General features: G+C 34.4%; 1 protein-coding gene across 21 annotated transcripts in view; it reads right to left on the minus strand.

The window, feature by feature from the left end:
• Positions 1 to 25937, minus strand: part of BLTP1 (bridge-like lipid transfer protein family member 1) — a 194398-nt gene that overhangs the window by 121626 nt on the left and 46835 nt on the right. For all 21 annotated transcript variants that reach the window (XR_011436204.1, XR_011436205.1, XR_011436203.1 and 18 more), the window contains 11 exons: positions 25148 to 25304; positions 24651 to 24729; positions 22448 to 22539; positions 20033 to 20150; positions 13918 to 14073; positions 13552 to 13649; positions 11807 to 11985; positions 11530 to 11636; positions 10367 to 10575; positions 4542 to 4769; positions 3595 to 3732 (listed from right to left, as the gene is read on the minus strand). Coding sequence is in view for 17 of the 21 variants with exons in the window: in XM_023636601.2 (XP_023492369.2) it covers positions 3595 to 3732; positions 4542 to 4769; positions 10367 to 10575; positions 11530 to 11636; positions 11807 to 11985; positions 13552 to 13649; positions 13918 to 14073; positions 20033 to 20150; positions 22448 to 22539; positions 24651 to 24729; positions 25148 to 25304 (1561 nt within the window). In the remaining 4 variants the exon portion in view is untranslated. The remainder of the gene's footprint in view (positions 1 to 3594; positions 3733 to 4541; positions 4770 to 10366; positions 10576 to 11529; positions 11637 to 11806; positions 11986 to 13551; positions 13650 to 13917; positions 14074 to 20032; positions 20151 to 22447; positions 22540 to 24650; positions 24730 to 25147; positions 25305 to 25937) is intronic.

Raw genomic sequence — 25937 nt, forward strand, 5'->3', positions numbered from 1 at the left:
TACATGCTATCAAAGCACCTCACACCTCTTCTTGAGCACTTTTCACACTTGAAATTATTTATCTTAATTTTAACTCCCTCAAATATTTATCTTCTCCACCATTTATTAGGGTAAAGACCATTTCTGTCTTGCTCATTATGTATCCCAATGCACCTAACAGAGTGATTACAAAAGGTAGATACTGCTGACTAGGAAACTATATAGCTTTCTTCACAGCAAGTCTTCTCAAAGACTTCAATATACTAATATACACTGAGACAGTTCACAGATACTTCCCAACCTAATTTTACTATGGTAGTGTTTTTAGTGTGGGTGCGCAGCCCATCTTACAGGGCTAGCGTTCCTTGTTTCAATACATTTTGGGAAATGCCTTCTCAAAAAAGAAATTTTTACGGATAAGAGCTAAATCTAAGTCATAAGGAATTCTTAAAAGGAAATTTCAAATTGTGACTTTATAACAGCTCCAGAAGCTCTTCTGATACAGTTTTTATCTTATCTAAGCTGTGACAGTATATAAAATCACCTAACTTCTCCAGACATCAGTTCCCTTATATTTTATCTGAGGGAGTTGGAGAGGATGGTCAACAAAGATCTCTTCTTGCACTGAGATTCCATAATTCTTAGTATAAAATTGTTGAGGCTTTTTTGAAATCAAAAATGCATGTAGGGGCTGGCCCAGGGGTGCAGTGGTTAAGTTTGCACATTCTGCTTCTTGGAGGCCTGGGGTTCTCCAGATCGGATCCCGGGTGTGGACATGGAACCACTTGGCAAAAGCCATGCTGTGGTAGGCGTCCCAAGTATAAAGTAGAGGAAGATGGGCACGGATGTTAGCTCAGGGTCAGTCTTCCTCAGCAAAAAGAGGAGGATTGGCAGTAGTTAGCTCAGGGCTAACCTTCCTCAAAAAAAAAAAATACACGCAGATCTTGGATTGTCCTAAAGCTATAACCTACCCCATACACCAATAAAGCTCATACTCTGAATTTTATCATAGCTTGCATTATATTGTGGGTTGAAGAGTATCCTAAAAAGATATGTTCAAGTCCTAAGCTCGGGTACCTTGTGACTAAGATCTTATTTGGAAATAGGGTCTTAGCAGATGCAATCAAGTTATAATGAGGTTACACTGGATTAGGGTGGACCCTAATCCCATGACTGGTGTCCTTGTAAGAGGAAAACTGGGACACACAGACACAAGTAGAAAATGCCATGTGAAGACAGAGGCAGAGATTTGAGTGATGCATCTACAAGACAAGGAAGTCCAAGGATTGCTGGCAACCACAAAAGCTAGGAAGAGGCAAAGAAGGATCGTCTCCTACAGCCTTCAGAGAGAGCATGGCCCTGCTAACACCTTGATTTCAGACTTCTAGGCCCCAGAACTGGGAGAATAAATTTCTATTGGTTTAAGCCACTCAGTGTGGGGTTCTTTGCTATGGCAGCCCTAGGAAACTAATACACATCATAAGACGATCATAAAATAAAACGTGTGGCTTCATAAGTTGGACACAATAAGCCATCCATCATCACCTTAGCTCATTAACCTTGAGGTCCTGCGTTAAGACTAATGCTACCAAGAATGAGCAGCTACAGGTAAGTGACCCAGGACTGATCCTGAGATATAGTCACAGTGTGAAGCCTCCCACTGTGAAGGAATATCAGATAGGATAAAAGAAGAAAAGATTTCTTAGGAATAGTCACGCCAGCAATATAAAACGTAAGCAAGTTACGTAGGTAATCTAATTCCAAGAGAATATATAGAGAGCATTCTGTCTTTGGGGTGAATTATGAAGTGCTAACCACCTAGGAAACAAAGTATCACCAGTACTTCTAACTATCGCCTTGCTATCTTCACCCCATGAACTCCTTTTCTAATCACCAAATAAATCATACTCTAGACTTCAGTCTCTGTACAAGTAATCAGGGTTAATGTGAACTCTCATAATGAGCTCAACAAAATATTTTTTGTATCTGGTAAAGTCTTTTGAGAATGCAATGACTAAAATAAAAGTTAAAGGGTCACCAGGTACTCATAAGAAACCAGAGATACTCATCCAAGATTCTCAGAACTCAGCCATAAGAAGATATTTCCCTTTTACCTTTATTAATTTCCTCAACAGATTGAAAAAAGGAGATGGGCTTCCTTTCCACACAGTGGCCTCCCAGAATTAAAAAACAACCAATTCTAATGACCTACAACTTAGGGAGAGGAGGACATGAGTTATTTTTAAGGTTTCTGTGGCAAGTTAAAATAAAAGTGCTATGCAAGATCTTTGTAATGACGGAACAGTGTTGTATCTTGATTTCAGTGGCAGTTACATGAATCTACATGTGATAAAATGACACAGAATTATGGCACGTTGTACCAGTGTCAACTTCCTGGTTTTGATACTGCACTATAATCACGTAAAAGATCAACACACAGAAAACTAGGTGAAGGGTACACAAGACCTCTCTGTACTCTCTGCAACTTCCTGTGAATCTATAATTATTTTGAAATAAAAGTTTAAAAAGAGAAACACATTCTGTGGCAAAAACAAGAAAATATTAAGCGTTAAGTTTCAGGTACTATGATCTCACCTACGTCAAATACATATACAATCAAGTGTCACTTAACGACGTGGCTACCTCCTCAGAAATGCGTTGTTACTGTTTTCATCCTTGTGCAAACATCGCAGAGTGTACTTACACCAACCTAAATAGGACATCCTACTACACACCTAGATACGGTACTAATCTTACGTCACTACTGTCACATAGGTAGTCCATCATTGACTGAAACATCATTATGCAGCACACGACTAAATTTGAAAAAATTAATCTATGTAGAAAAATACAGTCAGTTAAGGCAAAAGAATGAAAAGGGGCTATGTTATGTTAAATAAGATAATCAGTTACTACATAGAATCCATAGTATGATTTTGGGATGTGAGATTCCCTCCCCTGTTTATTACTTTACTTTGCTTTATATTAAAATCCATTTATATTTCTAAAGTAAACAACTTGACTAAAAGTAGGGAAAGGGCCCTAAAGCAGTGGTAGGTGCCAAGAGAAGACATTTGGCATTAAAAAATAATAATAAAGTGATAATCTACCCAGGAATGTAAGTTATTTCCATTTGATGAATATCATTGGTTCTCTTCCAAAACAGAGCCAGCGCTAATTCTTGAAGGCACTGATAAAGTATCTTGTAAGTAAGTTAGATGAATAAATCACTGATCATGTAGCTATGCATGTTTTGAAGATTATGGTACTGGTTAATACTAATTCTTAGGTTGTGATTTCAATCTAAGTTGAAACTAACATTTTATGGATTTTTCTCTTCCATAAATATGAGGAAGTTATAAAGTATTTCTTTCCATTTCTAAAAACAGATACAAAATATAATTGAGATTATATAAGTAGGGAACAGAAGAAAAAGAAAACAGATTCTTGAAAAATTCATATGTATATCACACACCTACTTCATAATGTAGTTAAATTAAAAGTCTCTAATTTAAAGAGCTTTATATTGCATGCACAAAAGCTAACATGTTGTTTGACCCCATAAAGAATAATAAAAAATCTCTAAGTCTCCACCATAACTCACTTTCACATTACCTGATAGTTATCACTGACAAACACATTCAGGGGCGAGAGGACGAGTTGCAGCATGGTCTCCCTAAATCCTTTTTTCATTTCAAAACACAGTCTTTCCAAGAAAGCTGTAGGGCACTCAGGACCATCAGTAGTTCCATGCTAAAGTCAAACAAAATACCATAATCAAGAAATAAAAAAACAAAGACCAAGGATGTATGGAAAAATAAAAATTACATTTATCTAACTGAGAGATTTTGGCTTTTAAAAAGAAGAAACAGTGCTGACAAAAACCACTATTCCCTACCTCAGTAAAGACATTAGGTTCACTAAGCACCAGAGGTAACTTCTCGGCTGTGTAACCCTAGGCACATGACATGGAGCCAGCATGCAGCACAAAGCTCTAGGGCCACCCACTGCCTGTCTGGCCTGGCTCCAATGGCCCTGGGTTCCACGGACAATATCATCTCATTCCAAGTCAGCTTCAACAGGCCCAAGGGCCATCCTTAGAGCGAGCCAGGATTCTGTGCTGAATCCAAACCTCTGACACAATTCAACATTGAGGATCAGGCCTGAATCTTGATTTTGTAATGGGTCCAACACAAGGCCCCAAACTGATCTGGAGTTTGAGATAAAGGCTAAGAAAATGTTAAGTCCTAGAATATCCATCAGGCTAACTATAAACTACTCAACTCAATGCCATGACAAAATGTTCTAAAGTTACGCAGAACAGCAAAGAGGGAGCTAAAGTAAAAGAAAAACAGAAAGTAATCAATGATCAAGTAATTACAGTATGAAGAAAATAATAAACTAGCTTATAAAGATAAAAGGATATATTTAGAAGTTTCTGAATCTGAATTTTTTGTAAGAGAGAGTGTGTGTATGTGTGTGCATGGGCGCAGACACATATTTAGTTTCCTATGCTGGGTGAATTCCATAATACACTTCAGACTATTTTAATATGCACTTACAACAGGAAGACGCCCGTGAACTTTGTACAAATTAACAAGTACAGTAATATCCCAAGGACGCAAGGTAAGCGGATGAATTGACTTGGCTGAACTTTCATTTTCCTTTCTGTCATTTTCCATTCCAACAGCAGTCCACCCAGAGCTGGATGATGTTGACAGTGACAGAACAGGGCTTGAAATAACCTCTTCAAAATCCATATACATGTCATCTTCCCCAAAGTAGTTTTCCTATGAATGTTAAGAAAAAACTGCTATCAAAAGAGATATGTAAAAATAACTTCTCACCTTAGAGCCCAAAATTTGTAAACTATCTCCCTAACCTATCTTATTTAATCAAAAGCATCAAGTCTATTTCCTTAAAATGAGAAAAAGATATACATATTAAAAACTTACACTTACTTGGCTGCTTAGCAAATAAATAGCAAAAAAAAAAAACAAAACAAAAAGTTACAGAAGTTTATAGTAAAGCTTCATGACAACGCCACCTCCAATTACAGCAAAAACTTCAATTTCGGTACCAGAAGAAACCTTTTAAGCTCTGTAAGGTTCAATGGTTTTCAATCTGTGCTTCTCAGAGTTCTGAGGCAATAAAACCCAGAGACATCCTTTGGGAGAAGAAGAACAATTCACTGAAAATCCATCTGGCTAAATCCAATTAGCTAAACACTACAATTCATATGTCCCAGTTGCGATATTTATCGGGAATATTTTAATAGCTTCAATACAAATGTCCAATTTTGGTTAGTGATGACAAAAACGTGTTATAAACACATTTCACACAGTTCATCTTGCTCTTATGCATCAGAATTTCAGAAGTGTTTCAACTATTACTATTCTGGGAGTTTTTGCATCAGAATTTAAATTTATTTTTAATTAAAATTCTTTTTCCTTCCCATTAATTTTGAATTTAAATTTTGCCTATATGATCTGCCAGTAGTAATCAAAAGTTCTTAAAATATTCCAGTTAACACTGTTAATTATATTTGTTCAATATTAGAACCAAGTTCGTATTTTTGTAAATTCTGCACTTTGGTTATTGACATTTATTTTCTGGCGAGGGTTCTGGACATCAGGTCAATGAATATCTTTTCATAGGAAAGGATGTTGAAGGGCTTAAGGTCATTCAGTTAATTAGTGGCAGGACTAATATTAAAATCTCAAATCTACTCACTCACTGAACTGGTGCTTTTTCCTTTATTCTCTATTGTTATGTGCCTCTAACTAATACAGGGCCGACTTAGAACCTTCTTGAAATCTCTCTCTTTTTTTAAAGCATTTCCTTTATTTATTTATTTATTTTTGTGGGGTGGTTTTATTTTTTTGGTGGGAGTGAGGAAGATCTGTCCTGAGCTAACATCTGTTGCCAATCCTCCTATTTCGCTTGAGGAAGATTGTCCCTGAGCTGACATCTGTGCCCATCTTCCTCTATTTTGTATGCAGGACACTGCCACAGCATGGCTTGACAAGCGGTGTGTAGGTCTGTGCCTGGGATCCAAACCTGCAAACCCAGGCTACCAAAGCAGGGTGTACAAACCCAACCACTATACCATTGGGTCAGCCACTTGAAATCTTGATAAAAGTGCATATATAACTCTGAGGCATGGACAAATTCAAGCACAAAAATAAAAGTAAATAAGCATTAGTTTTATCCTAAATTCCAACATTAAATTTTTAAAACTAAAAATAAATGTCTGAAAAATTTCAATCAACATTAAAACCCTAGAGGTATTCGGAGCAGCAGTTCTCCCTTAGATTATTTGAGAAGTCTTTTTAAAACATACATGCCGTCATCTAGCCCTGGAGACAGGTTCAGTAGATTTACAGTAAATATGGAATCCAGAGGCAGGCGGAAAGTGACAAAGTTCCTTCGGTGATTTTATCTGCAAACAGGCTCCAGACCCAGTCATCTCTGCCCCACCCTCTCTCCACACAACTGATTTAAGGAGTCAACGTATACCATTCATGTTTATTAGCATTCAACATACTAAGTTACCGACAAACCAACAGAAATAAGATATACTTATTTTAGCTAATTTTTAATAATCCTACCATGTAAATCTCTTATTTTTAAAATATTCCCTTGTAGTCACTTACAGTCTCTTACAATTTTTAATCTTAAAAAAAAAAACAAAGAGATTCCTGAAGATTACTACAATTAAAAGAAAAAGATTCTCTTGGGTCTAATGTCCAACTTGCTTCTAAACCAATCTCCACTTAATTATCTGAAACAGAAATAACTCATATCAAATTCTTTAGGGAACATTTTCACCAAATGTGTCAATGACTGTTTTCAGAGTTACAAAATGCTAGGAGTCTTTAGTGACAACACATTTGCAGCTCTTGAATATTATCAACAAAATATACTTCTAAAATTATAACTCCTTGAAAAAGTTAGTCTCAGTTAAATGTTTAATGTTGGATGTCTTATTTAAGTTTTGTGAGGTTTGTTAAATGTGAATTCCATCTGGAAGGGTTAATTTCTTAAGGATTCACGGAAAGAATTACCGATTGGCTTACAGAACTGGGAAAATGTGTTCTTTTGTCATATATCCTAGCCTGTATGATTTTAAAACGCTAAAATAAGCTACAGTTTCAATTTTCTTAAGAGTCCTCTGTAATTTTATTTTCTTAGAGATAGTGTATTAAGTGTCAAGTAACCTACTTCAAGTAACAGGAGACAGCCATTTTTTTCCTAGCTAAAAATTCATACTTACCTAACGATACTCATTTCTCAAAAAAGAAAAAAGAAGAATCATCAACAATAGTTAAAAGAAGGCTAATAAAATCAGAGATGCAGGGAAAAAAACCCTACCAGTATTCTGTTTCCAATATTAAATTTTTTTAATGGAAACTTGATACCAGGCTTCTGTTCAGGGCCACTAACACTATTTTTGTAATAAGGAAAACATACTTGCCATATATACCCTTAATCCATAGTTACTATTTGCCACCACTGACATGCTATCACTATTTAGATTCAGATTTCTCTTCTTCCATTAAGAAAAAACGTAATGAGACTAAAAGAAGTCAGTTCAGAAAAGTAATATAAGTGGTACTGTTATTCAACCTTGTATCCACAACATAAGAAATGACATAAAGCTTTTCCAGTATGACTGAAACGACTTTGCACTGACACTTGAGTTGCTATGTTGTCTACACCTTCAGAAGACCTCTCATTTCCATAAAACATCCTCATAAATTTTAATGCATGTTTAGTATATACTCTTCCTAGAATTCTTTATAATGATAATGCCAGGCCTAGTTTCTTTTGTGGATTTTGGAGGTCAGTTTTACAGTCAAACAAATACAGAGCGATTCTTTTTTTTTTCTAGTGTATCCTTTAGAATTTCTTGTTGTTTACTTTTGATAACTAAAACAAATACAATCTCAAGTTACATGAGTTTTCATAGTTTTCTTTTACATATACATACATACATTATACATATCTCATACCTAACTTCCAAAAAGTTTTCAAGTTCTAACACTGACACTGAGTAGAACATAAATTATTAACACAAATGGGGGAAAAAAAGGTAATGGAAAGACAGAGATATTCAAAATAACATCTCCATGTCAGCACGACACTAAGCTTTCTGGGTAGGGAAAAAGAAAGAAACTTAAAGAGTTACATATAGTCCTAATAAAAGGAAGAATAGAGTTCACTAGGCTAGAAAAATTTTTTGGCTGTCATGTTTTGGATACATAGTTTATAAAATATCTCAAAACTTAAAAATTTTAAATTTGTTTTTGTAGACACTTCATACAAGTCCTGAATTAATTTGATGAATGCAAATACTAATACAATCTTTAGCACAACAAACTTTGACACTATTAAAAACTTGTTATAAAATCTTTAATGCACAGAAAAGTCTGCATTAAAACATAATAAACTACCATCAGAGGTTATATCTCTGAAATTATAATGAAGTCTAAAATAAAGCCACATACTTCTTCCTCTGTATTCTTCTTTGTTATAGTCCTCTTATTTTTGATGAGTGTGGACTTTTTTAAATAAAAAAAATTGAGGTCTGATGTACATATGGCAATGCAAAAGCCAGAGTTAATACCTCTCTGGTAGTATTCAAAACTGATATTACATCAACATAACTAGCTTTAGCTGCTAACTAAATCATTGCTTATATTTAAATTAAAGTATAATTCAGCCTCTTCAGGAAGACTCAAGTTTGAAATTGCATTTTAGATTCTTTAGTTATTCACATGGAATCCTAAGAAAATAAGGTATTGGGAGAAAAATTTGAAGAATATTTTAGGTCAAACAATGGTTACAAGAAAGAAAAAGATGTGTGTGCGTGTGTGTGTGTGTGTTCCCCCCTTTGAATCTGAAGAATCACTCTTTCAGCAATCTCTCCTAAAACCCCAGGGGAAGAAAAGGTAAAACCAAACAGAAACTGTAGGTTTCCAAAAGTATTTAACACATGTTGCCTTGCATCTTTTATCTTAAAGTACATCACCTGATGCTTTATGGCAGTTTTTAGTAAATATAATACAGTAACTCAAACATTGAGATTTTATCCATCTTCAAAGCTTATTCAGTGAGCACTTCTTCCAGAGAGCCTTTGCTAACAAACCTTGCTTGTCTATCCCTGACCAACCTGGATCATCCTAGATCCTTTTCAGAATTAATTACTCCTGTTCCTGTACATTATGGGATTCCTTTTTAGCTAAGCATTCAATACCCAAACCTCCGCAGTCGTGAAACTGCAAAAGGAAGCAAATAATACTGATAAGATTAGACTCATACAAACATCCATCCCACAAGTAACGCTCCTGCTCATGATTGGTAATTCTGGACAATTAGTCTCTCTTTGATTATCAAATGTAGTAAACATCCGACAGTACCATGAAAATCTAAAGCAAGTGAATTTGCAAAATCCCAGAAAAATGCAAAATTTTTGTGAAGTTGCTAAGAGTGATGTTGGATAACTGCTCAAATCACAAGTAGAGCCATCAGTGATAAGTGAGGATCTTCAAGCCTTAGAGCAGTTACCTATAAAGAAGGGCAAATCAGCAAGAATTATTGATGACTTGCTGGGAACTTTTTAAAAGTATGATTTGAATATCAAAAGAATAAGAGAGATGTCTAGAAAACTGACAAGGTGCTCAAATATTTTTCTTAAAATAGCATCTCTTCATAATCATGCTATAGACATCAACCTTAAAGTGCTATCATACTATGTAATCATGAAATTTCAGTGGAAGAATTATACCAAAGTGAATCAACACTTAATTCAGTCTTTGTTCAAAGAAGTAGCACATATTTCTTCAAAAACTAAATTTGTCATACTCTGAAATAAACTCATTTTCATATATTTGCTTCACTTTTTAAGACAGAGCTCCAAACAAATCTTTGCTTAATATTCACCATGAAATAAAGTTGTTTGGTTTTAATGCACTCACTCGAAGCAGACTTTTCCTGGTAACGATTATCCTCAGATAACAAGGTTCTCTTGGATTTCTATTGCTGCATTAATTACAACATGTTAAAATTTGTCCATATATATGTCTATCCTGCTATACCCCTCTTATCTTGTTGAGAACAGATGCTATATCATTTCCATCTCTAGCAAATAGCACAATTCCTAGAACATACTAAATGCTCAAAAAAAAAAATGCTGAACTGAGAAGTACATTGTTTTTAATAAATACATTTGTAATTGAGTCTAGCACCGCAAGTCCAGTCAACATATATAATATAAACTCAACATGTTCAAAACATCCAACTGGCTATTTCAAATGGTCTCAATTTCAATTAGACATTAACTGCTTTGCTTATGTTTAAATATAAATTCTTTTAAAAATCATACCTTTATACACAGAAAGGCATTTAATAGAGGTCCATAGAGAGTTATCCAAGAATCTGGGGAGAGTTCCATTTCTACATGAAGTTTATCAGGTGGAAGTTCTGAGGGATCAATGGGTGGGCGTGAAGAAGCAGAGGGAGAAGAAACAACTCTGTCTGATGTTTTCTGGGATGGCCTTAACACTGAGAGCATCGTTTCTTCCATTTCTGACACTGGAAGAAATTGAGAGGAAAAAATATAACATTTGGGGGAGGGGGAAAAGTACCTCTTAGAAGTTCTTCAAGGACTATTCACTACAAAATTCTATTTTGCAAATATGAAAACAATTAACACTGATATAATATCTATACTACATAATGAAAACAAACCTGAAAGACTAATAAGTAAGAAAGCAAATAAAGAATAAACTTCACTGAAATATGTATGGAAATACATAAATCAGATGGCAAAGAATCAATGAAAAGTTCCTGTTAACATAGGTAACACTCTCAGTGAGTCCCTGCAACATAAACTTGGCTCACAATTAGGCTTTAACTATACGTGGGCATTAAACTACAAATTTATTTTCACATAAAGAACTATTCAAAAACACTGTGATATTATCAACCTCCACACAAAAGAAAATTATGAAAACTATTCTTTAAAACTTAACTCACTGGAAAAACAAGGAAAATATCATTTGACTCTAATTCCATTTTGGATCCTGATAATAAGGCATATAAGCTTCAGGGAAACTATGATGATATGAGAGTTGTCAAAATGCATTAAAGAAACTAACATTTCACAAATCAAGCACTTTAAATATAGACTCACACAGACCTTGTTTCATATGCCAACTCTATTGCTTCTAGCTTGGCAGACCTTGAGAAAATTAGTTTCTCTGAGCATATTTCCTCAATTCCACAATGACAATAATAATAATATTTCTCTCACAGAGTTGTTGTGAAGATTAAATGAGATAATATAAGCCAGGAAACAGCTTGGCCTAGTACTTGATACATATTAAATGCTCAATGAAAGTTAGCTGTAATTATACCAAAATTCTTAAAAGATTTATGTCAAAAAATTGGATGCATTTCCAAATTTTTTACTTTTTTTCTATCTTTGATGATTATCAATTATAACAGCAAAAGTTTCAAAAGTACAAACGATATAAAAACACTTACATGATTGTTTTAGCTGTTCATCTGCTTTTTGTGGATAAATTGGATGCCACGTATAATCAATTGTAAGCATGACACTTGGGACAGTCCAGCATTCAACCCAACCAGCCCTTCGAAGAGTAAAAAAACAAAGTTTCTAGTCAGGTACTTATTCCTTTAATTGCATACAGACACCAGTTACAGATAACCAAATTTTACTGGTATTCTTTGAAAGAATCAGAAGAATAATTTCTTCACATATAAACATAAAATACTTAGATCACGAATTTTATGCACTCACTTTTCTTGAGTAATGTTCCGCCATTTTGGTTTAACTGTTTTCTGACCACTTTGACACTCAGCAGGAATACCAGTATCATGAGTCATTTTATTTGGGTGGCAATTCTTTACCAGCATAAATAATGAATATTTACTAGGGTGGCAATCTGGTAGAAACAAATGAAGATCAACATCTTCTCCCTAAAAAATAATTTATAATAACCCAAAGTAGTAAAATAGGTACATAAATATGTTAGGTTACTATTACAGGCAAACCTATCTATAGTAATCATGAGAATAAATTCAAAAGAAAAACACAAATTTCAAGTCACAGATTTTACCCTGAATGGTCAGGTAAATAACTGGAATAAGATTTTACATTGACTAAAACAATCCTAGTTAGAAAGTCAACGAAAAAAATCAGGAAAGTAAAAGGCATAGTTTCCTTCCACAAAAGAGTAAAAAGATTATCTTCCATGGGAATTCACAATTTCACATATAACTCAGAAAAAAAATGAAAAATCATCTTATATGAGCTCAAGTGGAATATGTTGTGCATTTTTATTAATTTTTAAAATACAATTGTCTCTTTCGATTCTAGTAAGTCTTGGTTCCTCAAGTGACTTTTAAGAATTCCAAATAGGTTTATCAAAGGACCCTCACTCAGTTTCACTTTTTTCCTTATCTCCTAATCTTTGTTTTTTGGGTTTTTTTTTAAGATTTACTTTTTCTTATTTTTCCTTCTTCTCCCCAAAGCCCCTCAGCACATAGCTGTATATTTCAGTTGTGAGTCCCTCAAGCTGTGACATGTGGGACGCTGCCCGAGCACAGACCCACAAGCGGTGCCAGGTCCGCACCCAGGATCCGAACTGGCGAGAAACCCTGGGTCGCCGAAGCGGAGCACCAAAACTCAACCACTTGACCATGGGCCAGCCCCTCTTTGTTCGTCATGATGCCTGGTTTCTTAACAGGCAGCATAGCAGAGTGGTTAAAAGAACAGAGCCCTAATCTATATTGCCTGGGTTCAAATTCCAACTCAGCCACTCACTAGCTGCACGACAAGTTACAGGAGCTCGGCTCCTCAGTGTCCTAGTCCATAAATGCAGATAATGACAACTACTACTTCAAGAGGGCTGATCTGAGAATTAAATGAGTTACTACACACAAAGCACTTGGAATAGTGTCTGACACATAGAACACGTTTAATAGGTCTTAGCTGCTCTTATTATTATTGTTGCTATTTTTTACTACCGTAACCTCCACCAATACTAACAACTACTACTGATTGCACATAATCTAAAATTAGGTGTTCCACAACGTTTTGAACTCATAAGAGCTGGCTTTTGGATAAAAGAAAGGTATTTGTGGTTATTCCTTGAAATTGTGGTTACAATTAGGAATGAAATATAGGTAACTAAAATCTAGTTCATAGACAGAGTAAACATTAGAGTTAGAAGGGGTTCTTAAGAGAATATATAGATTTTTAGAAATGAGCTCTAAAAAAATAATCAGCTCAGGAAATTTTTTTTTTATTGCCCAATTTCTTAGGGGAAGTTGGCGAACTTAGGGGAATGGCAGAATATTACAGTTAACTGCAAAAAAGAAATAACAATTCTGTAACAGACACTAAAGTTAGTAAACAATACAGGAAAGCTAAAATACCTCAGGGTGGCAATGAGATGGGCAGGGGACGGTAAAGACAAGCTTTGGGAAATCAAACTTACTAATAAACCTTATGGAATAAACAACACATTCAATTATACATACTCTTAAAGAGAACTTGGTATTACATGTAGCTGGAACAAAGTCCGTAAAAGGCAAAGAGAAATCAATGTTCAGTGTTTCCCCACAGGCTGCCAGATACACTACCAAAAAAAGGGAAAAAAAGAAAATTTACTCTTATTTCCAATAAAGTTTTAAATAAAAATTGCCTTAAATACACAAAAATCAAATTAAATTTAAGATAATACACTTAGTCCAATACAAACTCTGAAATAGTTCTCTGACGGTCTCAAAAGATAATGGACAAGATCAATTCTAGTATCTATTAAAACCACAAAATCAATACCAATTTTCTTTGTTGGTATGTCTTCATGAACAGAACGCTTAACCTAATTCTTTAAAAGTTCTTACCATTTTCCTGTTGTTTAGTGGAACAGTCAATCCAATTGTGTTGATTAGCAGCCCAAATCATTTCAAATTGATGAAACATGATTTTAAAATTCCATGTATATGGAACAAATGAAAAAATGTCTGGAGCACTATCACTAGACCAGTCTTGAATTAAATCTAAAATTATCGGGGTGGGAGATAGAAAGCAAAATTAATTGAAATTCAGAAAACAAAATATAAAGATTCTAATACCAGTCAAAAATGAATTTTTCTTTTGTAACTAAAAAGAATATTTATAATGAAATATTAAAAGGTCATTAAGATATAGCTAAATGATTTGACAGTAAACAAATGTTTACTTACTAATCACAGTTCCAAATTTAAAAAATGTTATGCATTTCATATGCCTATTATTTTTTTAAAGAAACTTCTGAAGATAAAAGAGGAAAAAAAATCACTCAATATTCCACTACCCAAATATTCAACATCATGAATACATTTTCTTCTATGTAGATTTTTACACTATCCTAGATGCATATGTTTTATATGTTGCTTTTTTGCACTGAACTTAAAATTTTTCCATGCTATTTCAAACACATTAACAAAAATTTTAATCACAGTTCATTAAAGACATTTGCCAAGATTTACTTAACCATTTACTATACTTGGATATTTAGACTTTCCAAATTTTTGTGCTCTTTATAATAATGTTACCACATACATTTTCATGCGAGATATTTTACATATTCAGGATTACTTTGTCAGTACAGATTCCAGAAGTAAAATACTAGGTCAAAATTTATGAATTTTTTTTTTTTTTAAGATTTTATTTTTTCCTTTTTCTCCCCAAAGCCCCCCAGTACACAGTTGTATCTTCTTCGTTGTGGGTCCTTCTAGTTGTGGCATGTGGGACGCTGCCTCAGCGTGGTTTGATGAGCAATGCCATGTCCGCGCCCAGGATTCGAACCAACGAAACACTGGGCTGCCTGCACCGGAGAGCACGAACTTAACCGCTCAGCCACGGAGCCAGCCCCCAAAATTTATGAATTTTTTGAAGGCTAGTATAGATTACAGAATCGCTTTCCAAGAGTAGTGAATCCATTTATACTCCTAACAGAAATCTGTGTTCTACTAGCTATTTCACTGTACCCTCTTCTGCATTATATTTCTTTCTACCTCTCTCTCTCTCTCTCTGAGAGGTAGGGTGCAGTTTGATAAGTGGTAACTGAAAAATGGTATCACACTTTAATAGAATTTCCTAATTAGAAATAGGGTTGAACATTTTCTCATGTTGTTTTATTCATTCAACAAACACTCACAAACTGTCTACTGTGTGCCAGATTCTGTTCTAGACTCTGGGAACACAATGGTGAACAAAATAGACTTGGCCTTAGAATTATAGTCAATCATCTTTGTTGACTGCTGATTAGTCGTATTTCTGATTTGTATGGTTTAACTGCTGCTTTTAAAAACTGTGTTCATATACTTAGTCTACTTATCATTTGATATCTTAATTTTTTTTAACCTCAAAAGGCAAAAGATCTTTATATAGCAATGTTAGCCCTGATCTATCACCATGGTTTCCTCTACTCTTTCTTCTGGCATTCATATCACTTACACGCATTGTATACTCCCAGCAATAATGTCTTTCAATGAATGGTCTCCTCTTAGAAGTGTCACGCTCATCTTTTCATCCCACAGTACATAACACAGCACTACGCATATAAAATTAGAACTTTGTGCATTTGAGAGAAAGCAACAATTGGAAGCAAGATTATTACAGCGCAAACTTTGATACCAGACAGTCCTGGGTTTAAATTCTGGCTGTATCATTTCACTAGCCATGTCATCTTGAACAAATGACCTAAATGCTATCAGTTTTCTCTTCTACAAAATGGGGACAACTTCACAGTTATTGTGAGAATTGAGATAATACATGTAGTTTTAGACAGTAACTGCCACAGGGTAAGCCCTCCTCGAATGGTAGCATTTATTATTAAAGATATTCTAAGGAAAATACTAAGTGCAAATAATTACATAAAGTTGTTTTCTTTGAATTTTAAAGGAAATCTTTAAAGTGAAAATTATTAGATTCAATAATGAAATCAGAAGTCGAATTTATCTTACGTAATATCAAGAACTCATTTGAAATTTAACTGCGATGTGCAAAAGCTTGTGTACATATATTAGAAAGAAAGCCCTCTCAATAAAATGGCAAAATAGTACATTTAATATCAAATGTCAATAACAACTTAAATTAATATTAAGATACAGAGTTTTACTATATCAACAGCAAAAGGCATTTGACTCTTAACCTGTTCTACGAATACAGAAAATTTCACTCATCAGATTTACTTTAAATATATTTTTATTTCATTTAACAAGCAATCACAGTGGTTCATCATACCTCATACTATCTACGCTCACCTCTAAAGTTTTACATCTACATGCCACCCTACCTAACTAACCTGTCTCTATCCCTGCTTTCTAACTTTGTTCTTTAGCACAGTGTCTAGCACTTGGGAGACGTCCAAAAGTCATCTCTGGAATTAGCCAACTCCACAGTACAAATTCATCAAGCTGATTTTCTCACTTTTCTGCCTCATAAACATTTTTAGTTCTGCTCCTTTATTCAAACTATCATTATCTAAAATAAATACACTCCTTGGTATCCTCTCTGCTGAAGAAAACTCTAACCATCTTTAACAACAACATGATACTACAGAGAGAGAACACAGGGTCTACAACCAAAAAATGGTTCTTAAATGTCTCTTCAACTTAGTGGTTTCATCAGTTTGTCCAAGGCATTGAACATTTCTGGGCTTCAATTTCCTCACTGTTAACTCAGGGACAGCAATAACAGCTACCCGTTTTTAAAGTCATTGTGAGGACAACAGAAATGAACATGCTTTGGAATGCTCTATGGAAACAGACTACACAAATCTTAGTATTACTGAGTTCATTTACAAAGACCATTTCAGATCTTAATGTCCTTCTTTACCTTCTCTGATTCCCTTCAGATCATAGTGATTTCTTCTGTACTCATGTCTTTCCAACATGCATTTGTTAGCTTCACAATTCATGCTTACACTCAATATATACACTGTTTTGTACTGTTTCATTCGTCTAAGTCTAGAGCACATGCCAATACACTTGAGAGTGATAAATACTACAAAACAAGAAATGCCCACAAGTGATATCCTCTAAGTTCTCTGTGGGCCGAGATCATGGTTTATATTTGTTGAGATCATGGTTTATATTTGTTTGAATCATTATTCATAAGAGACTTTCAACTTTTATTGGTTCCATTTATCTACTTTACATTTCTACTAGTTAAAAGATTGAGGTATAATTGCTAGTAAAATAAACACAAATTCAAATAATCTACTAATCATCTCAGGAAACCAATGTAATTTTACAAAATTATTAGCCAATTTCTATTTTAACAAGTCTTATAGTTTTTTCTTCTATATCTTAATTGAAATTTCAACACATTCTGCAAGACAGTTTCCCTACCAGCTTATACAACATCCTTACTGATAAAGATTAAAAGTTATGGTAACAAAATATTTTTACTAGGATCCTCAAAAACTATTTCTAATTCGTATTTCTCTTTAAATCAAAAGCTGCTCTCATTACCAGATGGTTTTATCAAATAACTTGATTAGAAAAAGGAAGCACTTTTTTGATAACTGTCATACTCATTTAGATAAATTTTTAAACAAATTTTTAAAGTTACTAAGCTGGAAATCTAAATGTTAGTCTGAAAAAACTCATCTACAACTCATTTTATAATTAAGTTGCTAGGCAAACACCCTATAAAATGCCAATCAATTGGTACTGGAGCTTTGCAGTACTGTTATATTGTTTTCTTCTCCCCCTTATCAAAGTAAATCAAAGTCAATTTCATTATTCCCAGATTCTGCCTTTGTTCTACATCTTTCATTCCTGAGGATCTAATTATATTTATCATGAAGCTCTCTTTGTCCCACACTGAAATCTCTCAAGAACAATTTTATCTCACTAATAATGGGCACGAGAATGGCTGTTGAGGAATAGTAGGCATTCCCTCACACCAAATAGATAATTTATTTTATGTAGAATTCTGTCAATAGAGAAATATAAAACTGAGGAAAGAGGAAAATAATTCAAACACCATGACATTCGCTCCAAGACTAAAAATGTATCAGTCTCTAAGCCATCCTTTATAAAAAATAAAGTTTTTAAGACTCTAGAAAGCAACAGAAGTAATATGACTAAATATTACAGCCATTAAATCCAGGAGATGAGAAGTTGTTTTGTATCTTTCTATATTTTTTAAATTTCTCCAAATAAATTTTAGAAAAAATAAAAAACCAAAAGTCAATTTTAAGAGATGTAAAGATTAGAGTTAGAGAAAAAAATAATTTAGGGAAAACATGGCTGTAATTTAGGAAATGTGTACTTGGCTGTTTAAAAGTAACTAATACCTAAATGAAAGTGCTACTACAAAGTAAAAAATTTTAAATCCTGAGGAATTTATACTTCTACTCCAACTATTCTTAGCACTACCAGAGTCTGAGGATGGGAAATTTCTGGAGGAAAAACAACGTGAAAGATTAAATGCTTGAAAATGCTGAGTTTGGATTTTTTTTCAGTTTAAATAAATTGAATAATTTATAATAAAAAATCTAAAAAAAAAGAAAACAGGAACCTATTTTAAAAGATTAGCAAAGTTAAAAACTACAAAATCTTAGGTGAGAGGGAAAAGGCTACTGTCAAAGAAACTGTATATAACAGATTCTTGAGCCAGACTACTTGGGTTGGAATCCTAGCTTGACCAACTTACTAGTGGTATGAGCCTGGACAAATTGCTTGACCACTCTGTACCCCACTTTCCTCATCTGTAAAAATAAGGATGATGATAATAATATTGATTTCAGAGAGTTATTACGAGGATTCAACAATTTAGTATGTACAAATTGCTTAGAACAGAGACAGACAATACACACTAGAAGTTTTAGCTATAATTTTTTTCAAAAATCAGAATTGAGTAGTACGGATTCAATGTTTAGCTTCACTGACAGACATCTATGTTGCCAAGGATTGTGTCAAAATTTCTGCTACGGGACCCTGACTTGAGCCTTGGAGAAGAATTACATAACTCCAAGAATGTAGAAGCATTCTATCTAGTCCCCAAGGCTCCCAATAAAACCAAAAAACAAAATAAAAGACACAATTGAACATATTGTAGTAATGGCATTATAAAAAGCTAAAACTCTAGTAACTGAAATTGAAGCTTAGATAATTAAGTAATTTCATCAACATCATATTGGTAGTAAATAATGTCAAGACTGGACCATCTATGAATACCTTAATCACCACTATACCCACAAATATCTAACTACTCAGGACAGACCAGATGCGTGTATACAACTGGTGGATTGGTGGATGGATGGATGGATGGATAAATGCAGCAATCAGTCAAGCAAATATTAGGAGCTCTAGCATAGCCACTGACCCTGGCAAATCAGACCAACTCTATCTGGCTAAATCTTTTACAGGAAGACTGAAGCAACGCTACATACTTTTATGCAGTAATATTTGTGTTATTCAGAGACCAAGACCATGTGTTCCCACACTCATGAGTAGCTATCATAATATGCTGCAAGAAATAAAGGAATTTTTCCAACTAATGATAGCATCAACTCAATTGCCCATGCCAACGGAAAGGAGTAAGTAGGGATCCAAGTAAAAAAATAACATATTTGACTATTTGAATATACTGTTTGTGGATTACAATAATTAAAACAAAATAATGAAGGCTGCTGATGCCTAATTCAGGAACAGAAAGAAACTGATTCATTTTCCCCATCTTATCCCCCACTAGACTGACACGAAGGACTAGCCTAAGATGAGTTTGTCCATTTTCTTCTAAGTTCAGTTTTGGGTTCGTATTTTCCTTGTTTGGGTTAGAAAAGAGCACAAAATACCTACATTTAAATTTTCCCTCTGATATTCTCGGCCCGAAAAGCAGTGCAAAAGTAAGAAAGTATGAATTGTGTTATCAAATCACTATGTTGAATCTAAAAGCAAAACTTACTGTACACAAGTTCTGTGATAAATCTCACTGTATTTACATTTATTAGAAAATTACCTGTAAAAAAGTTCTTCTGTGCAAAGATGAAGTGGTAGGTGGCTTTGTAAACCTCTAACTCACACTGCCACGTCTGCGGCATGTTCCAAACTCGGGGGTAGCTGGCATTGATGTGGAACTACAAACCAAAGGTTAAGTAAAAATATTAAAGCTTAAAATGTGACATTGTGTGGACAGCATTAGAAATGAACTCACACACATTAGTGAGTAGTTAAAACTTGTTTTCCTACTGAGCTGAACAGAAGAGGGGTTAATATCCAAAATATATAAAGAACTGATACATCTCAAGAACAAAACAACTAACCACCCATTTAAAAGACGGGCAAAAGATCTGAACAGACATTTCTCCAAAGATATACAGATGGCCAACAGGCACGTGAAAGGATGTTCAACATCATTAACTATCAGGGAAATGCAAATCAAAACTACAATGAGAGATTCACCTCACTTCCGTCAGAATGGTTATAATTAACAAGACAGGAAAGAAGCATTGGAGATGATGTGGAGAGAAGGGAACCCACATACACTGCTGGTGGGAATGCAAACTGGTGCAGCCACTATGGAAAACAGTGTGGAGATGCCTCAAAAAATTAAGAATAGAACTACCATACAATCCAGCTATTCCACTGCTGGGTATTTTTCCAAAGAACATGAAAACACAAATGTTTACACATGCATCCCTATGTTCATCACAGCATTATTCACAATAGCCAAGACTTGGAAGCAACCTAGGTGCCCATCAAGGGACGCATGGATAAAGAAGATGTGGTGCGTGTGTATATATATATATATATATATATATATATATATATACACACACACACACACACACAATGGAATACTACTCAGCCATAAGAAATGATGAAATCTGGCCATTTGTGACAACAGGGATGGACCTTGAAGGTATCATGCTAAGAGAAATAAGTCAGAGGGAGAAAATATTGTATGATCTCACTCATAAGTAGAAGATTAAAAACAACAAAAATCACATAGAGACAGAGACTGGATTGGTGGTTACCAGAGGGGAAGGGAGAGGGAAGAGGGCAAAAGGGGTGATTAGGCACATGCGTGTGGCGACGGATTGTAATTACTCTTTGGGTGGTGAACATGATGTAATCTACACAGGAATCGAAATAGAATGATCTACACCTGAAATTTATACAATGTTATAAACCAATGTTACTGCAATAAAAAGAAAAAGAAATGAACTCACACACACTGGTGAGCAATTAAAACTTATTTTACTGCTGAGCTGAACACAAGGTTGCTTCAAGATTTTAATACTGCTGTGGCCAAAGGTCAGTATCCACTGTTCCATCCAACTCTTCAAAATACTAAGCCATGATGTGGTTGAAAAACTTCAAGAACAACAAATTAGGCTACAGTTTTGATGCTGCACTCTAGCTAAACTAACAGAGTGGCGGCCAACATCCTTAATTCCTCCTTAAGCCTAATCTGTTAAGTGAGAGGCTTAGGGTCACGGAGAGTGGAGTACAATGCATACTGTCCCACAGAAGTCTGGTCACTAGTGTCTCCTGGGTTCCCATTTGACAGCACAATAGTTATAGATCAGAAACAGTACTTTGTGGTGTAGTCTACCCACCAAAGCTTGGCAATTCTGCAAAGGTAAGAGCTGCCTGACCAGGAATAGCATTATTGCATAGCACTATTTATCTGTACCAGCTCAGGAATTCATTAAAATGCTAAATATGTATGTTATTCAATATATTCTTGGTAATTGCAAAGTTCCTTTTAATTTACATATATATCATGTATAAATATGCTTGCTTAGACAAGCAATTAAGGACCTAATGGTACCATCATATAAAAGAATCCTCTCTGAATATCAGCCGTTCTACATAGTGGCTTTTGTCATTATTGTTGTTGTCCCTGATAAAAAATAATAAATCTGCCTGACTAGTGAGTCTTCAATCTGCAATCTGAATCACGAGAATTTCCATATTTTTTCTGTTTCTAATATGGAGCAATCCAGGAAATCAATAAGATTTTCTTTCTTTTAACTTATTAAGTAAATAAGCACAATGAATTATTAAGTCCTGAGAAAGAATCCAATGGGGTCAGAAAACATAAAAAGTGAAAAAATATCCTATTTACAACATACTAAAGAGTTAGTCTGGCCATACAATCCAGTTTAAAAACAATATTCTAACAATTTTTCACATTTTTAAAGGCCAAAAACCCATATATCAGAGCAACAGAGAAATGTCAAAGGGAGTGCACAGCACTGGGAATCTACTCTTCTTCCCAAATACAGGGCCAAAGGCACCTGGTGGTTCTTGAACAAGAAGATGGACCTTTTGATGACTTCTTGGTCATTAAAATTTTATATTAAAAAATTAAAACCACATTTGTATTGTATGCTTGTGCACATATCATCATAGACTCTAGACTTACTGCTAACATTTCTGCTTCTAAAAGAGTCCGGTATTGCATGCTGGTAGTGGCATCAACATGTAAGAGTTGTCCTTTAATTGCAGGGGTGTAACCTAAAATAGGTGAAAATGTAAAAATTAAGAACTTAAAAAATATACACATAATTAAAAATTTTGGACTGGAAACAACTCCCACCACCTCCCAAAGAAGGACGCTGAAAAATGGTGATCAGTCCCTACTTAAATACACCTCAGCGATGTGGAACTTACTACCTGAGACGTGATCTTTCACATTTAAACAGCTCTGAAAGAAGGAAGTTCCATCTTCACGTGTCTACCCTGATTTTGCTTTTCAGTGCAAAACTACAAGTGTATTTCTCTAAATGATAGTTTTCAACTATTTAAGAGCGCTCCCATGTCTTTTCTTCTTCCACTGACTCAAGGATACATATTTTCAACCTCTCCTTATGTAATGACAGTTTCTAAACAACAGCTATTCCTTATGTAATGACAATTACCAAACAATATAGCCCCATTCTGAACAAAAGCAGGAAAGTTCAGAGTATTTCACTTCCTTTCTTGATGGACTTCCCTTCTACAAACAGTAACTCATGGTCATTATAATATGGCTAATTCAACATGCATCCTGCTCTGGGCAATTTTTTTAAAACACCTGAATCTCTGAAAAAATGTTCTAAATGTTCTAAATGCATTTGAGTTGTAATTCACTCCTGTGTGGACCTAAGTCTATTTTTCCCCTCAGATCACCATCTCAAAAGCCCCCTAACCTTTGCCACAAACCTACCAGGGCTTTCCTTAGACCCTTAACTCACTCGGAGTTCCACAACCAGTGTACCATGGCACTTCACATGAATTCATAGTTGGTATGCTCGAGACATTTATCCCCTCGGGCATCAGGCAGTCCCTTCACCCCAGTGCACCAATAACTGTACAAAAAATTTTTTGTATAAATGCTATTTCCTACATGCATCATCAGTTTAAAAATGGTAGAAGCACTCCTTCAACTGACCCATTCTCAATTTTGTGCAACCCCCAATCGCCTTTCTCCCATTATATATCTGTAATTAAGGCTGTCCTAGAAGATAGTTCTTTTCAACTGACTACTTTGAATCAACCAGTCCTAAGAATCTCAAGCATCTGCTTCAAGACTTAGTATAATTATTCTCTTTAAACTAGCTATGATAAAGTTTAGTTCTTCACTAAAATAGCCCCAAAGTTATAGGGAAAAGATACACTATGCCATTCTCAGTCACTTTTTCAGTTGATTATCCAAGCAGGTGGACCTGACTGCTACCCTTTTATGCCAGCTAATGAATCTAGTCAACCCCTCTGCCTGCTTTCTTCTTATAGTAGCAAAAAAATAAATGACAGAAATAAGAAAAGAGAACAGAGAATTGTATAAAAATTACTCCAATTATACTTAGTAACATTACTGGTTAGTGATTTAAAAATAAGAGTAAGTTGCTATTCTCTATACTCTCAAGAAAGTGAATAAATAAAGCGGAATTTCATTTTAATTGCTCTCAATTACAAATGTAATAAGAGAATGGGAAAAAGAAAAATGAAGAAGGCTAAATAATATTTTGATAAATTCAACAAAAAGTATTGAATCATGTTATTGATTAACTTGTATCAGAACCCAAATTTCAAATACATAATGAACTTAGATTACCTCAGCTAAAATGAAACCAAAGCTACCAGGGCATTATTTAATATTTTAAATACGAAACATTCCACTTTCTTAAAGTTATGCTATTCAAAGTACCCAGCTTACTCCCCAACAAAATCTACTACAATATAACCTAAAACAAAGCCTGTTAGTCATCCAAACACTTACTGCCCAGGTACCATACACCAGGGACTGGATTCAGCACCAGGTACACACCAGCAAAAAGAAAGACACAGCATCTGCTCTCACGGAGCAACAAACTAACAGGAAAAACATATGCTAAGCAAATGGTGCTCAGTCTTACAAGAGAAAAGTACAGGGTATAACGAAAGCATAAAATAATAAGACCTAACTTGACTAAAACATTTTTCCCTTCTCTCTAGGTGCACAAATAATTTAATTATGCAACATTTACTGAAAACGCTGAAAAAGAAAACCCCATTAATGTTAGTCTAAATGGATTAATGAACTATATTATCTATATATTAATTGTTTACTAATCATTTAAAACAGAAAAATACTCATTGCAGCTTACCATTTTCCTCAACTGTCATTGGAATATTAATTTCTAAATATGAGCCAGCTCCTACATTTACATGTACAGCATTTGTTTCCTACCAAAAGAAAAAAATTAATCCATATAAAACATTTATTATAATTATAATCCCAACTTTACTTTTCAGTTACTTTCACAGACAAAATATAATCATCAATGATATTAAATAGGTATTAAAAGTTCCTAAGAACAAAAGTCCAAATTTATACCAAAAATACACTAAAACAATTTGGTCATATACAAAGGAGAAAATAAATCAAACTATGGTACAAAGGACTATTATTATTAACTTCTTTCTACTATTTGGCACTTAATGAAAGTAACATACATACAATTACGGGGGGGGAGGGGTGAGAGGGTTTATAGAAAGTTCATAGAAATGAATATAAGTATAGGACTAGTCGCCAGAAAAATACTCTGGAAAATAACGTTCAAATTTTAAACATTATTTTCTACTGTAATATTTCAATAATTACCCTATTTTTGGTAAACAGCAAGTCAATTGTAGCATCTGCAATAATATTCATTCTCAGTTCAAAAGCAAGGATCTGTCTTGGTCTCCCAGGCTGTGCAATTTCAGAAACTTTCAGAACTTGATAATCAGGTGGGAAGAAGAATTTCCATAAACAATCTCTATATAAGAAGGTAGAAAGAATAATGACATTATTCCAACCAAATTACCTTTGATAAGGGACCAAAATCAGTATTCTAACTTTATTTTATCACTGCTATCTCATTTAACAATTAGACATAAAATAGAAAAAAAAAGTCACAAAATAACACCTACTATAATTTTCCTTTCAATAAACTGAAAACTATTTCTCCAATGTTTTATATTTCCAAAGATCATAAGCTTTGAGCACTTATTAAATATACCATTATCAAAGGAGACATAGGTAAGACCAAATCTGCAATATTCAAGCATACTGTGAGAAATTAAAGACTTTATACAAGTATACCAATTGTACTTCACTTGTCCAAATGGCAAAGAAAGAACTGAAGGAAGATGGTTTAATTAGAATCATCATTTCACTCCAGACAAGTTACTTAACCTTTCTGAGGACACCTGATCCGCTTTCTCATCTCAAAAATAAGAATAACATAACTGGTCTCACAGAATAGATCCGAGGATTAAATGACAACACATATGGAAAAGACGTGGCAGTACATGGCACATGGGAAAGATGGCTGTTATTATCATAATCATTATTTTTAATCAATAGTATATCAATAAGAGTCTAAAGAGCTATTGATTTCTAAAAAGTA

Source organism: Equus caballus, chromosome 2, assembly GCF_041296265.1.
Source record: "Equus caballus isolate H_3958 breed thoroughbred chromosome 2, TB-T2T, whole genome shotgun sequence".
NCBI classification, from domain to species: domain Eukaryota; kingdom Metazoa; phylum Chordata; class Mammalia; order Perissodactyla; family Equidae; genus Equus; species Equus caballus.